Source organism: Sinocyclocheilus anshuiensis, unplaced genomic scaffold (assembly GCF_001515605.1).
Source record: "Sinocyclocheilus anshuiensis isolate Anshui unplaced genomic scaffold, SAMN03320099.WGS_v1.1 scaffold174, whole genome shotgun sequence".
Taxonomy (NCBI): Eukaryota; Metazoa; Chordata; class Actinopteri; order Cypriniformes; family Cyprinidae; genus Sinocyclocheilus; species Sinocyclocheilus anshuiensis.
In genome coordinates, this window is record NW_015547631.1 from 11,623 (window position 1) to 26,731 (window position 15,109).

The 15,109-nt window shown below is 35.2% G+C and overlaps 1 protein-coding gene across 2 annotated transcripts in view; it reads left to right on the forward strand.

Annotated features, from left to right (window-relative positions):
• The window catches only part of LOC107701792 (leucine zipper transcription factor-like protein 1), a 19,700-nt gene that overhangs the window by 1,929 nt on the left and 2,662 nt on the right, over positions 1-15,109 (forward strand). The window contains exons 3-8 of one of the 2 annotated variants that reach the window (XM_016503901.1): positions 1,095-1,289; positions 10,983-11,040; positions 12,398-12,469; positions 12,550-12,615; positions 12,986-13,063; positions 14,213-14,389. In XM_016503901.1, coding sequence (XP_016359387.1) covers positions 1,095-1,289; positions 10,983-11,040; positions 12,398-12,469; positions 12,550-12,615; positions 12,986-13,063; positions 14,213-14,389 — 646 coding nt within the window. The remainder of the gene's footprint in view (positions 1-1,094; positions 1,290-10,982; positions 11,041-12,397; positions 12,470-12,549; positions 12,616-12,985; positions 13,064-14,212; positions 14,390-15,109) is intronic. The other variant, XM_016503902.1, reaches the window with a different exon arrangement.

Consider the following 15,109-nt stretch of genomic DNA (forward strand, 5'->3'; position numbering starts at 1 on the left):
ACGCTGCACAGTTGACACAGGAATTGTCACTTGCACAATCAAGGCAGTGTCACATTGTCACTAAAGTTTATAAATTGCATTACTTTTTTAATTCTTGCCAGTGTTTAACCATTCAGCGCTCGCGCGCTCTCCTGGAGACCGTGCGCTCATGGACACTCGCAGCGCACACACATAATGCCAGGTTCACACATTACTCCGTTTGCAGTGTGTATGCGGTGCGTATTTTTTTCCGTGGTCATGTTAACGGATTAAATCGTTTCGCACCGAGTCTATTGCTGCGCTGCGAGCGCTGAATTAAAGTAAAGTAATGTAAAGTGCATTTTTTGCAGTAACTATGAACATGGATTGACACAAAAATGTACTCGTGGAGGTAGGAAAACAAAGTTCTTTATGAACGGCAGGATTGCTTGTAATAAAGATTTAAATGCAAAAGGAAAGGCAGTAGAGCTGTCTATTTCTGTCAATGGTAAGTTTGTGATAATGTAAGAAAAGTAGTTTAAATGTTTTGCCACTTACTTGAGCAACTTAATATATAAATCTAGAAGTAAATGCAAAAGTAAAAACCATTGAATAATGTGTTGCTCATATTTATTGTGTTTAAACATGTCTGTGAAAGACTGTATTATTGTACTGTGTAAAAAAAGAATTGAAATGCTGAAAAAGCATTTCCAGTGACAATGTTTGGATTTGAAACCAAAATAATGGATAAATATTGTGTTTGTGGTAAACAGCCATGGATCAGTAGCGTACTCCTGTGTGAAAGCACAGTCCGTGCTGCTTCCCCTCACAAGAGTCACCTAAGAGGGGAATTCCCCCCCATTTTCAAAAATGAAATTCAGGCCCTGAATAAATGTCTAAAAATCCTGATTGGATTATCACTATAAATAGTTATAAATGATAAAAAGAAGGCTTTAAAAAGATCGGTATCGTTGATCGGTATCGGCAGATACTGCTTTCTGTGATCGGCCTCAAAAATCCTGATCGGAGCACCCCTACCTATGTCACTTATGTATTAGCAGTAACTCTCTTTTAGCTACTGTTTTCAAATGTTCCTTTCTAACTTTTTTCTTTCCCTCTCTACATCCATATTAAAGGCTCATGGAGGAGACATATACGGTGGATGAGGTATCTGACATGCTGGACGGGCTACAGGTGCTGGTGCGTGGAGAAGTGGAGATGGAACTCATAAACACAGCTCACACTAATGTGCTGCTCCTGCGACAACTCTTTTCCCAGGCAGAGAAATTCTACCTAAGATTGCAAACAGACATTTCTGAGCTGGAAAACAGGTGAGGACATGAAAGATGTTAAATGGTTAAGAGTTAAAGGGTTAGTTCACCCAAAAATGAAAATTAGCCTGTGTTTTACTTACCCATATATGAACGTGGTTTTGCTCAGCTTGTCTGTGAACAACGGCTCTGTGTAGTAAATGCTGCTTCATGTGAAAGTACGCACGTGATGGAGATTTACTGTTGATTACAGAAGCGGCTTTACTGACAAGATGCACATTAAATATCGCATGCGATTTATCGTGCAGCCCTACTGCGCAGCGCTTTGAGTGTAAGGCCTGGTTTATACTCGCAGCATCAGCAGGAGTGCGAAGGTGCTCGCAGCAAAAATGACGTGCATATTGAGGAAACCATTTCATATCGTTCGGTATCGATAATTATTGACATTTTTTATAACCTTTTTTTAAAACAAAGAGCAATAGAAAAAAATGATTAAATTTAACCACTGTATTTTTAAATTAACTCAAATTATTGAGACAAACAACAAATATTTTTTGTTTTAACAGTCAAACACAAAATACAAATTAAACAAATATCTCATTTCTAATGTTTTATATGCAGATTAAATAGGTCTGAAGGAAACTTTTGGCTTGTTCCCCCGAGGCCACAGGAGGGTGCAATGAGCAAAATTAGCAGCGCATCAAATTGCCAACGCAAAGGGAAAAAAAAAGTGCATTACGTCTAAATTAATTCATATAAATCAAACATAATTTCGTAAATTGCATAAACAATTATGAACAAAACAGCATCATGTATTTATGCATTGCTTAATACAAAGAGCCGAATCGCCCATCACACAGATTGCATTTAAAAACATATGAGACGCAGTGAAAAGTGAAGGGCTTGGTTTCGGTTTTAACCTAATCAAGATATTCTACGCATTGAGCTTCTATATTTCTCTTAATATTTTGAATGAATAACGCAGCAGCGGCGAGTCTTGTGGGCTAGACAAACAAAAGATTAAAATGCAACAACGTCACTTACATCATCATCACCGCATCTCGCGCTCCACTAATGACGCTCCCAGACGCACACCTAACATTTGATTGTACTATTTTTGCATTCAAATGCAAATGTTTATTTTAAATTCGACTAATATTCATTTTTTTTATTCACAATCTCCTCATCACAGGCAGGCACAGCACTCAATTCAGCATGTGTTCGTGTTTGTGTGTGCGGTCTGCGTCACTCATAGCATGTGCCTATATCGTGCGCTATATCGAACATTTTTTCTATCGTTATCGAAGAGGGTGTACCGTCGATAAATATTGATACCGTTTTATCGCCAAGGCCTAGTATGGCATATGTAAAAAGTCATATGATCATTCTTCAATGTAGCCTACTATAACCTCCAAGAAACGTTCATACGTGGCTGCTCTCCAGTATAAGGGGCTTTCCCTACCATTAATGCTTAGACAATTTACACTGCACACGTCTGCGGTGCAGTAGTGTGGCTCTGATATGGCCACTGAAGCTGTCAATGCTTGTGTTTATTCCAGCCACGCCATGCAAGTTTCTGAAGTGGCTCTTCTTCTCTTGCTCTGACACGCATACGCCTCCATTGAATAAATATAGCCAAAATCCGTCAAAATCCCACCAAAATCCGTTGCCATGATTTATCGCGAGAGGCTGAAAGGTTACGTTTTAGTGGCATAACATTGGTTAATGGAAACGCCGTCATTTCGCAATACTTTTTAATCAACATTTATGAAACATCTCCAAAGTTTTGCGCAAATCTGTAATGTAAACGTGCCTACTGTCACCGACAGCAAGTTTAGTTTTACATTTCTTTTTGTTTTCATTTGCGTTATCTTTGCTGTTTACCACATAATATGCTATGGAGGCTCTCTTTTATTTATTTTTTATTTGATTCCTCAGTGTTTGCTAAACGTTCTGTAGGGGGAGAGCGGGGCACAAAGTAACACTTTTTGACTTTCTCAGTTTGTGTAAATCCACATGGGGTTCAGAATATAATTTTTTTCTCCACAGTAATCTTACACTGGTCTAGTACAAATATGTCGCTTTGTTTCATAATTACAGTGTATATGTTTTTCTTTATTTACCCTTAAAAAATGGAAGTGAAATGTGACAACATGCCTCGTAGGTGGGGTACATTGTAACATCTGAGGGGCACGTTGTAACATGACCATATGACAGCTTAATGTCATAGAATAGCACATTGTAACGCAGTGTTACAAAGTGCCCCATCTGGAATTTAAAACTGGTTTGTGTCTTCTGCTAGTTATCAAATCGTTTAAAAAACGACCTGAACTGATAAATAACAGATTGGAGATTAAAATAATAGCAGATTTGTCTAATTTTAAATGAATAATAAAAACTGAGATGAAAAATTTACTTAAGCCAGAATTTTGTGCCCCGCACTCCCTAATTTATTAGTCTGTATATAGTACAGCATGTGGTGTATGCCATGCCTTATCTTATTCATTTATGTTAATAAACATTTTGTAAGCTTGTCATTGTATCTTACTGTTTTATTGTTGTTGTGCTTTTTAATTAAGAATAACAATGAATCCATCTTTTGTTTTAGTCTTAAAAAGTGAAAGGTATAGATGTTAGCAAAACAGACAAATATCTTTTCTTGTAAAATGTGACAAAAAGATCGCAAATTCAAAAGCGAAAGCATCTGAAGCCCGCGGCTTATAACATAGCAAAAGAGGAACTCCCGTTCACAAAATTCAAATTACAAATAATAGCCTACTACTAATGAAAAAGAACAGGTTGAACTTTAACCTCTTTCGTTTCCATATAACTATAAACTATGATAAAAGTTCATTAGCATGCATTGATTAATCCCATGTTGTAGAAAAAAAACAAAAAAAACAATTGCGACCATGTGCTCGTGTTAGTCACAAAAGAGTGACCAGTGGGAAAGAATGAGTCTGGAGCCCTGATGATGCTGTTTTGTTTATAGTTGTTTAAGCAACTTAATTATAATTGGTTTATAAACATTATTTGAAGCATTATGCACTTTTTTCACAGAAACGTGCATTAGTAATATTTTGCTCGATGCGCCCTCTTGTGGCCTTAAGAGAGAAGCCAAAAGCTTTTCTTCACCCTAACTGAAATTATGCATTTTAAATTCGAATATAATTAGAATTTTGATAATATTTAAGTAAAAAAAAATCTTATTTAGTTTTTCAGCCATTTTGACAGCCCTAGAAAGCAGCAGTTTAAAAACGCATCTGATTACAGCGATGTGGATGTTGCACGAGCTCTGCAGTTCAGTACTCCAGTAAAGTCCAGTCACGTCACATTTATTTATATAGTACTTTATCAGTGTTTCTCCTGCCATCATATTGGGGGGCCCCGCCGCAAAACGACTATTTAAATATGAATTCTGTGTGTTAATGAATGGCGCAGACGTGCGGTTTTGTTTACTACTCATACTGAAGCGCGCATGACGCTTCTGGTGATGTCAGCATCTGCCGTCTCACTAATGAAGACATAAATACATGAACATCTTCTCCAGAACTGCTCTGAGAGTAACTTCATGAGCATTTGACCGTTTCATTTGAGTAAAACTATCCTCATATCACATACACACAGAAATGTAAAGGTATTCACGGCAACCCGTCAAAATAAAAGTTTGGTTTAACTTGAAGACATTGCGGCAGAAATATATTACTGTTGTTCAGTAGAATGTATGTAATAGGCTACTACTACTACTACTACTAAAATTATTAAAACCTTATTTGTAAGGAATAATCATACAATATTTCTTCAATGTTTTAATTGTAATATTAAATCCCCTTTATTTAAAAAATACAAATAAAATGTGTTTAATTTTCATTATTTAAAAGATAAATTAAATGAATGTTTCATGCCTTTAAAATGTAAATACACAGCACAGAATTTCTGAGGGGAAAAATCGTAAGGCTATTGTAAGAATACATGAAAATAGTTTTTATGCTTTCAAATAATTAGACATGCTAAAACACAGAATTTGGTAACAATAAAACATAAGGCTGGAAAAAAAAAAATTTAATAGGACCCTAAACATGTAATTTGTGTTAAACTTTTAATAAATTGATGTTAAAATAAGTTTAATGATAATTGATTAATTAGATTATAATTAATTAGACATGCTATTTGATTAATACAATTTAATTTAACCATTAAAAAGGAGTCCAGAAAAATAAAAAAACCCCGTAAACCTAGGGGAAGCACTGACTTTATGCAATAGATAGCCTTAAATCAAGCAGCTCTACAGTATTAAACATGAAAAACCAGAGTCAGTGTCGCTTTCAGTTAGAATTACAACTTGATTTTCTGTTATAAAGCAGCTCTCCAGTGTGGAGCTAGCTAATGATAAAATATTTTTATTAGTGTGGAAAACCCCCCCCATTTCATTAAAGTTATAGTTTGGTTTGCAGAGATCAAAGCTTAATCTAGCTCAGGACTGTTTTGATTATCATAACCCTATACGGTATTTTAAGAGAGATTATGTTGTGAATAAAATAGTTTATCCAAAAATAAAACATCTTATCACTTAACCTTTATTTTGTTTCTTATCCATATGACTTACAAAAAGAGATTTTAGGCAGAATGATGTGTCATTCAGCTACTTTTTCATATAGCTAATTAAATGGTGAATAAGAGAGTTTTTCTGCCATCTCATTTTATGTGCCAAATATATTTATTTGTATAAATTAATTGTATAACTGTAATTACATAATATGACTTTCAAAAGCTGAAGTGATTACCTTAATTTATTTGTTAAAATATGTATAACTCAATATTTTAACTAATTGTAAAAGCTGAATAATCAATAAATGTCTACTGATTAATCAGCGGAATAATCGGCGATTAGTCGAGTAATCGTTCTAATAATTGTTAGATTAATCGATTATCAAAATAATCGTTTGTTGCAGCCCTACCTAGGATGCTTCGAGGGTGAGTAAAACACAGGCTAAAATTAATTTTTGGGTGAACTAACCCTTTAAAGGTTTAAAGTATGTTTACATCAAGAACAATGAAAACTCAAATGCTTTAAATTCGGCATTAAATAAAAAATTCACCATATCTGTTTTCTAAGTGCATCTAAATGTTATTGTGAACAATTAATTTGTGCATATGCTATTTAGTTTCATTTAATTTTTTTAATGACCTTATGAAGCTTAATCAAAATGTCAGTACTGGACCTTACAGTGAAAGTGACGGACTTCTATCTGGTGACGTATGTGAGACTTCTCCAGTTATTTAGTTTGCTTAAACCCCATCCCCGCAAGCTTGCAGTCTTCATTTTTCTTTTCTGATAATCCATTACAATTGGATATCCGTCACAATACAGAAGAGAAGATTTGGTGATATTTCTGTTTCATAGCAACTTCAATGCAGTAAACAAACCATCTAGTAATACAAATAAAAATGAGCATAACATGCTAAATAACTAGTACATGCTAAATAACTAAATAATGCTTTCTTATTTTTAAAAACCTCTATATAGTCTATATCTATCATTCTTTCTTTCTTTATTTTTTCTTTCTTTTCTTGCCATGAATATGGTGGTAGCTGGCATGGGGTTAAACTATAAACAAACAAACAAACTTTTGCTTCTTACATCATAAAAATAGTCTATATTTTGTGTATATTTATTTATTTAGTAGGTAGTCTTTTTAGTTTAAGTGTAATAATGTAAAATATACCCCATTAAACGGCTACTTGCAAATTAAAAACATACATTTTATTTGAGTTGAATGTATTTTATTGTGTGACATGAAAAAGGCTGTGGAGTGATATAAGACACTTGCATAGCTAAGTCAAAAAGAATTAATTATTTCGATTTATAATTTTTTGCGAATTGCGTAACTATTTTCAAGGGGTGGGTTCAGCTTTCAGACATAGAAAGTTTTTGAAATGAATCTGCCGGTAGTAGATTGTGTAGATTGATATCAGAAGTATTTGGGCAAAACTCTACTTAAAAATGCACACTAATGTGGAATATCTACAAAATGTGAAAAGCTCAGAAATAGAATTTTGACTGGATTTTATAAGCATCAATGGTGGAATGATGGTAGAACTTACTAGGTCTATTGGGTTGTAAAAGTTTCTAGGTGCCACTGTACACTGGCTTTTGGCTAGCAGGAGTTTGTTGAACCTCAAGGTGTAGCTTATTTTTTTGTGGCATGAACCAGGAATGGAGGAAGTTCATTGAATAGATTCAGCTTGGAAACTGCATACTGATGAACAAGAACTGGACTGTTACAGGTGGAGGAGAGAAACAGAAGGACAGAAGATGAGAGAAGATGTCATTAGCCCTGTTCGGTCGGGACTAGTTTTACAGGGAAGAAATTAGAAATTAGTCGTTAGAGAAATTTGTGTTTCACAGATGTACTTGGTGATTTTAATCCTGTCGGAATCTGCCACGTCTGTGTTTTTCTCACACAACCATCTGTAATAATTCCAGAGCAAATTACCTACTGTTTTTCAGCAAACTCAGTGATCCTCAGAAAACTAATCCCGTCTGAATGCGAATGTCTGTGATTGCCGGTGATATTTTTTTTCCTTGTGTGTTTTGGCCAACCTGAATTACCGTAGATGCTCTTACGCACGCATGTTTGATATATTTGCCTCCCGGCAAAGAAAAAAAAAATATTGTAATATCAGCGTCAGGTAAGATTACTCGCATTAATTTCTGCACTCAATTACATAATGTTTTAATTACATATGTACCTTTATGAAAATTAAACATGGGTTTACTACAAATAAATAAAAATATAAAATAGTTAAACTAAAGTAACCACACATTAACATGGTTTTGCTATACTAGCCATTTAGCTTCACCATGGTATTTGTAGTAAAACTGATTATACTAATGGTAATCAATCCGAATGACTATAAGCAATGCACGCATACAGAGCGCGTGATCTCTGAAACGCCCAGATGTACAAAACAGACCCTCCCACCTCTGTAATAAACACGGAGATGTTAGTCCTGTCCGAATTGGTACATGAAAATCTCAGACGTCAGGTGATAAGAATCGAAACTCAAACGTAGTTTAGAAAACTAGTCCCGTCCGAATAGGAGTATTGAGACACTTCAGTACCCTACTTCTTCACAAAGACATCGAGTGCTAGTCTGATAACAAAGGATGCATACTGTTGGGGTACTGATTAATAAATCATTCCAACAGTTGCTGCCATGAAGTCACTGAATGCAAAAACCTGTACATCATAAACTGACCTATAACAAAGTTTCTAAGTGTAGTAATTGTCTATATTCATAACTCATTGTGCTAATCACTGGACTGAATTAGAATACTTTTGGAAGTGCTTAAAATTGGAGGCAGAATGCTTTATTTCTCTCAAGAGATCAAATCTGTGAAACAGGATCTGTCAGTAAGTGTGACCCATGCACCCACTCCACTGTCAAAGCCACATCCTTTCCACCACTCTGGTCGGGCCTCATGCTGTAAGGTCAACTGAAAGTCATACTTTCACTCAAAGCAAGTAGATTTCTTTGTTGATGATGAAGACATTTGAGAATACCACGTAACTTCAGCCTAGGACATCTAATCTATATAATAAATGTATAAAAATGTATGAAGTTTTCATCATTACAATCATCATTACGAGCCTATATAAGAAGCACTCATCTCAGTGACAATTCTTCCGGCATCCCTACACCTCCCCATCTCCTCTATTTCTGTTATTCTCCTTCTAGGTTGTACCGCAATGGGTGGTTGAACTCGGAGCTCAAGCCGAGCCTCGGGTTCGAGCACGTTTTTTGTGTGCATGTGAATTAGGTTTTATGTGAATTTGGAGGTGCATGTGTGTGCATGTGTCTTATCTTTTGTGTGAATTATTATTGAGACCAGTCTAATTCCACTAGTGCGCCTAGGGTCAAGTCAAAAATGTTGAGAACCACTGCTTAAGGGACACTTCACATAAACATGAAGTCTGTCATCATTACCTTCATCTTGATTGAAACCATGTTTTTTCTCCTCCTTCACTTTTATCCTCACACAAAGTCATAAAACATATAACTTTAGAAGACTTGTAAAAAGCCAAATGGACTACAGTAAAAATTAACATTTACAATAAAAGTAGCATTTACACACATAAAAACTGTGTTCTGTAATATGTTGCTTGTGCAGTATGTTCGTGTTCAAGTGCGTTTTATCTGTTTTAAATACGTAAACAGCTGTATGTGTTTGTGTATGATCCTCCCTCCTTGATACATCAGGGATGGGCCTCACACAGAGGGAAAACACCCATATTTGCACGTCCTATGTGTACACCGCAATCTTCACAGACTGTGCACACAGCTAAATGTTTGCCTACCACAAACTGTTTTCACAAGGAGAAGGAGGGGCTTTTTTTTCCTTTTAGAAGGACTACACTTAACAGTGTAACTGACATGTATGTGTTTTTTAGAGGCTCTTACTCTCTGTCCCTTCTTTGACTCCACCTATAACCGAGAATCCTAGCAGGTGCATCTGCCTTTGTCATTGATGTGTCTTTTCTGTAGCTTTGAGATATGTATAAACTTTTTTCTGCATTTAGAATAGTCTTACAATTTTTCCCCCATTATTTTTTATTTCCCTACTGTCCACTAAAAGGTCAGTAGTTTAATTCTGAGCTAAACCAGTCATACTATTGTTTTTATGACTATCTTTCTCCCTCTATGCCTTAGAATTAAACAGGCTGTTTGTATAAAATGATTGAGGACCTGGTTAAAAAATACAAATGTTCTCATGTTGAGGTCATTTTAAAGGACATGTAGAGCTGCAGGTGTTACAATGTTCAAAAGTATTCATAACTTCATAAATCTTTTAACTGTGGAAGACTTAAATGGACTAGTAAATAGTTATATTGACTACTTCAGTGATTTCATTTCAGTTCAGTTCAATTCAAGTTTATCTGTATAGCGCTTTTCACGATACAAATCGCTGCAAAGCAAATTTACAGAAAATTACGTTTCTACAATATTTAGTTGTAGCTTATCAGTGGTGATTGTCAGTTAATGTACATATGGCAGAAATGTACGGAAAAATCAACTAAAGACGTAATCAAAGAGACGATGAACACTATTAACAGCAATTATTATATGATGCAATCAAACTTATAGCAAAATTTGGTAGTTCTCTATGTTGTTTCAGGGTTGGCATCATCTGAGGTCCTCTGAGGGGTTGGCATCATCTCTTCTCAGGTGTTCTGGATCCAGACTGAAGCTTGTGTAAATCCTAGTTACCACGGGATGTCAATGATAGTTTTATTTTTTTTTTCTTTCTCTGAAGCTTGAAAGTCCCTGTCCCCATTCACTTGGATTGAATGTATGGAAAAGGGCAGCTTGGATATTTTGCTAAATTTCTAAATGCTATACATATTGAGACGTATACATGTAACGTATACACGTATACATGTAAATATACAGATCATACACACTTCTCCTTCCTTATATATATATATATATATATATATACACACACGTGTGTGTGTGTGTGTGTATACACACACGCACACACACACACACACACACACGTATATAATATAAGAAAGGAGAAGTGTGTATCCTTATGGTTTGACTCCTTTAAAGTTAATTATAACTATTTATTATTTGGTTATCTGTAATTAGATGATCTATAATCATCTGTTGTGCCAAATTCATAATGAATCCTTACATTTCTCTCATTCCCTGTTTTTTTTTTTTTTTTTCCCCTTATCCTGTTAGAGAATTACTGGAGCAAGTAGCTGAGTTTGAGAAGACTGATTTCAAAGCCAACAGCAAGGTGAGCTCATTGCAGGTCTTGACATGACACATCAGTCTCTGATAGGTGTAGTCAGTTATTTTTGTAGCATATTATATATGACATCTGCAGCCTGCACAGAATTCACACATTTTGCAGGTTAATGTGTGAAATGCATCTTTTGTCCTTCTAGACTGTCATGGTCAGTGTTGAGGAAAGTTACTTTTAAAAGTAATGCATTACAATATTGTGTTGCTCTCCGGCCGCTGCCACAACGCCAGGGCCCAAACCCCCCTCCATCTGCTGTAGGTGAACCAAAAACAACTGATAGCAGCTCTCAGTGATATGTGTCGGGTCCCCGCTATAATAGCATACTCCCGAAAAAGTAACTTAATTGTGTTACTTAGTTACTTTTTATGGAAAGTAACGTGTTACGTTACTTTTGAGTTACTTTTTAAATCTGGGAAGGGCTTGCTTGTTTGTTTTTTAATATAAAAATTGTATTCTTTTACAAATGTAAAAGCTCTTTTCACAACAAAAGTGAAATGAATACGCCCCAAGCTGAAGGAAATGTAAATTCATGTCTGTAAAGCTCAAACAAATTGCATGAAGAATATTACACAGGAGAAGAAAGTTCAACACTATTCAGCAATAACAAAAATGAAACACAAATGTGTCATTTTTGCTTAGTATGGTTGAATTGGATTATTGAAGGTCAGTAGCAAAGACATTGGTTAATAAAATGGGATTAAATATATAAATGATTGCAGGTTTCTATAATATTCTGAGTTTGCATTTGACTGTTTTTATTCATTTTGAGGAATACTGAATCTGTCATTCTGTAATTACATGTTTATATTTAGTCTAGAACTACAGTAAGCATCATGTTCACACAGCACGCACAACGCCTCTGCACTTACTCCTGATTTCTCTCAACATGGCAACATGAGAGCAGTCAGTCAAGACATGGGAAAGAAAGTAACTGGCATTGCTTATTTGAAAAAGTATAGTTTAATAAAAGTAATTTGATTACGTAACTCGCATTACATGTAATGTGTACCCCTGGTCATGTGATGTGATGTTAGCTTTTCATGCTAATCTTATAATGATAGAAAATAAAATAAAACATAACTTCCCTTAAAATTCCCTTAGTGTCTTGTCATGGTCACAAGTTCATGGGTTCAACTTAAAGATTATGTATTTAAAGACCCCATGAAATGCATTAAGTTGAGTTTATTTAGCAATTTTTTTAGAAGTACCTCAGATGAGCAATATTAATGGCTTCAAAGCTAATAAACCACAACACTCCAATTTATATTTTATATGTTTTTCATAAAAATGACAGTACAATGACTGCTCATAGTGAACTACATTAATCATCTATTTTATTTGCTTTTAGGTAAATCAGGAGTCTAGTAAGCCAAAATTAGCACCACTGAATGAAGGAGGTGTGTCTGAACTACTCCAGAAGGTATTTTTTTTTATTTGAACAAATAAAATATGTACACAGGTTCTGTATATAAAGAAGTTCTTTTTGACTTTCTTTTTTAGGAGATTTCCAGACTACAAGAGGACAATGACAAACTGAAAGCTAGACTCAGAACTTTGGAATCTCAGGTGAAGAAATGGTGGTGATAATAATAATAATTTGTAACAAAAAATAGTAAAAACTCAGAATGTCTTTACTAAATTGGTAAACTTGATATATACTGTGGTCCCTGAAACATTTTTTTTTTTTTTTTATTAAAAACCAGCAGATATTTTTTTTAAATATTTTGCTTTAAAGGTGTGCTTACGTTTAAAAACTTTAAAAGGTGTGGTACGTTTCTTTAAATAAAAGGAATATAAGAAATTTAAATTTGATATTTTGTATCTAATGCAGTAACATTAAGACATTTTTAATTGTGGCTTAAGTGTCTAAATAGATTTAGGGGCCCTTTTATTATACATTATTTTGTGTGTTGGCTTTATAACTGTTGTATTGTAGGCCATGAGTGCTCTGGATGACAAGTCAAAAGCAGAGAGAGCCTTGAAAGACCTTCAGAAGAGCCAAGGAGATCAACAGGTATAAAGGCCCAGGTATACTTATTTTTCCGTGTTCCGCTCTGTCTCGTGCACAGCTGTAGCTGTGTATACGCAGATTTTAAAGTACAGGTGCATCTCAATAAATTAGAATGTCGTGGAAAAGTTCATTTATTTCAGTAATTCAACTCAAAGTGACAATACTCATAATGCTGCGGTTCTCTCGGTTGGTTATGCATCTTTTTCTTCCACACTTTTTCCTTCCACTCAACTTTCTGTTAACATGCTTGGATGCAGCACTCTGTGAACAGCCAGCTTCTTTGGCAATGAATGTTTGTGGCTTACCCTCCTTGTGAAGGGTGTCAATGATTGTCTTCTGGACAACTGTCAGATCAGCAGTCTTCCCCATGATTGTGTAGCCTAGTGAACCAAACAGAGAGACCATTTTGAAGGCTCAGGAAACCTTTGCAGGTGTTTTGAGTTGATTAGCTGATTGGCATGTCACCATATTCTAATTTGTTGAGATAGTGAATTGGTGGGTTTTTGTTAAATGTGAGCCAAAATCATCACAATTAAAAGAACCAAAGACTTAAACTACTTCAGTCTGTGTGCATTGAATTTATTTAATACACGAGTTTCACAATTTGAGTTGAATTACTGAAGTAAATGAACTTTTCCACGACATTCTAATTTATTGAGATGCACCTGTATACTCAACTGCGGATGAACAAGTTCGACAAACGCGCAGTACCACCTAGTGGACTCGTTTGGTCTCAACATTCGCAGCGTCTATGCTGTTGTATGCAGATCGTCTGCACAGACATCAAAATTGGGCTGCATGTGGACGATGTGTATGGATGTCCGCAGACACTACTGGTGATGAAAATTGTGTTATGTGGAACACGGACTGCTGGAGTATACTTTGGGCTTTAAATACTGTATATCACTGACTGAGCCAAACTGGCAATTTTAGCCTGTTGTTTTGTTTATTTTTAGTTTTTTTTTCTCACCTCTTTTTTTATAACTTTCTGTTTGGCTTCATGGAAACTCTGTGGTATGTGCTGTTTTAATTTTATTGCAAAATGTACAGCATAATATATGCCTGTAATTTATTTATTTATTTATTGATTTTTTGTAAATTGTACACACAGCAGTATAATGACAAAATATTTACAGGCATTTTCTTTGATAGTCTGCAATACATGCTCAGGAGAGCACAAATCTGGAAGGCACAGTTGCAGCGATGCAGGCTGACTTTGAAAAGACCCTGAATGCCAACGTTGCTTCTCAGAAAGACCTGCAGAACTGCCTGGTATCTGCTAAACATGACCTGCTCCATGTCCAGGAGCAACTTTCTCTTGCTGAGAAGGTACACTTATTCAGCACTGTAGCACTTATCAGACACTAATCTGAATTTCTGATTGTTCACACTGAAATCACATTGCAAAAAACAGATATTTTCAGTTTGCATATTCAGGATGCATATTCAGTTTATTTCCACATATGAAGGTCAACTTTAACCTAGTTAAAAACACTGTTGAAGTCTCGTTTACAGACCTATTGGATTCATTATTTCAAATAATATATGTACTTGATTAATCAATTGTTAATAACAGTAATTATTATTGTCAAGTCAAGTCACCTTTATTTATATAGCGCTTTTAACAATACAGATTGTGTCAAAGCAACTACAGTATTGATTAGAAAAATAGTGTGTCAATAATGCAAAATGACAATACTAAACACTCAATTTTCAGTTAAAGGCAGTTCATCATTGAATTCAGTGATGTCATCATCCAGCTCAGTTCAGCCTGGGTTCCTAACTGATGATGAAGAATTGACAGAGCAGCCATCAAGTCTTAGACAGTTGTTCTAGGTTATTATATGCAGAGTTTTTAGGTCCTATAATTAACACCTCTGTTTTTTCAGAATTTAGCAGTAAGAAATTACTCGCCATCCAGTTTTTATATCAACTAGGCATTCCGTTAGTTTTTCAAATTGGTATGTTTCGCCGGGCCGCGAGGAAATATAGAGCTGAGTATCATCAGCATAACAGTGAAAGCTAACACCATGTTTCCTGATGATATCT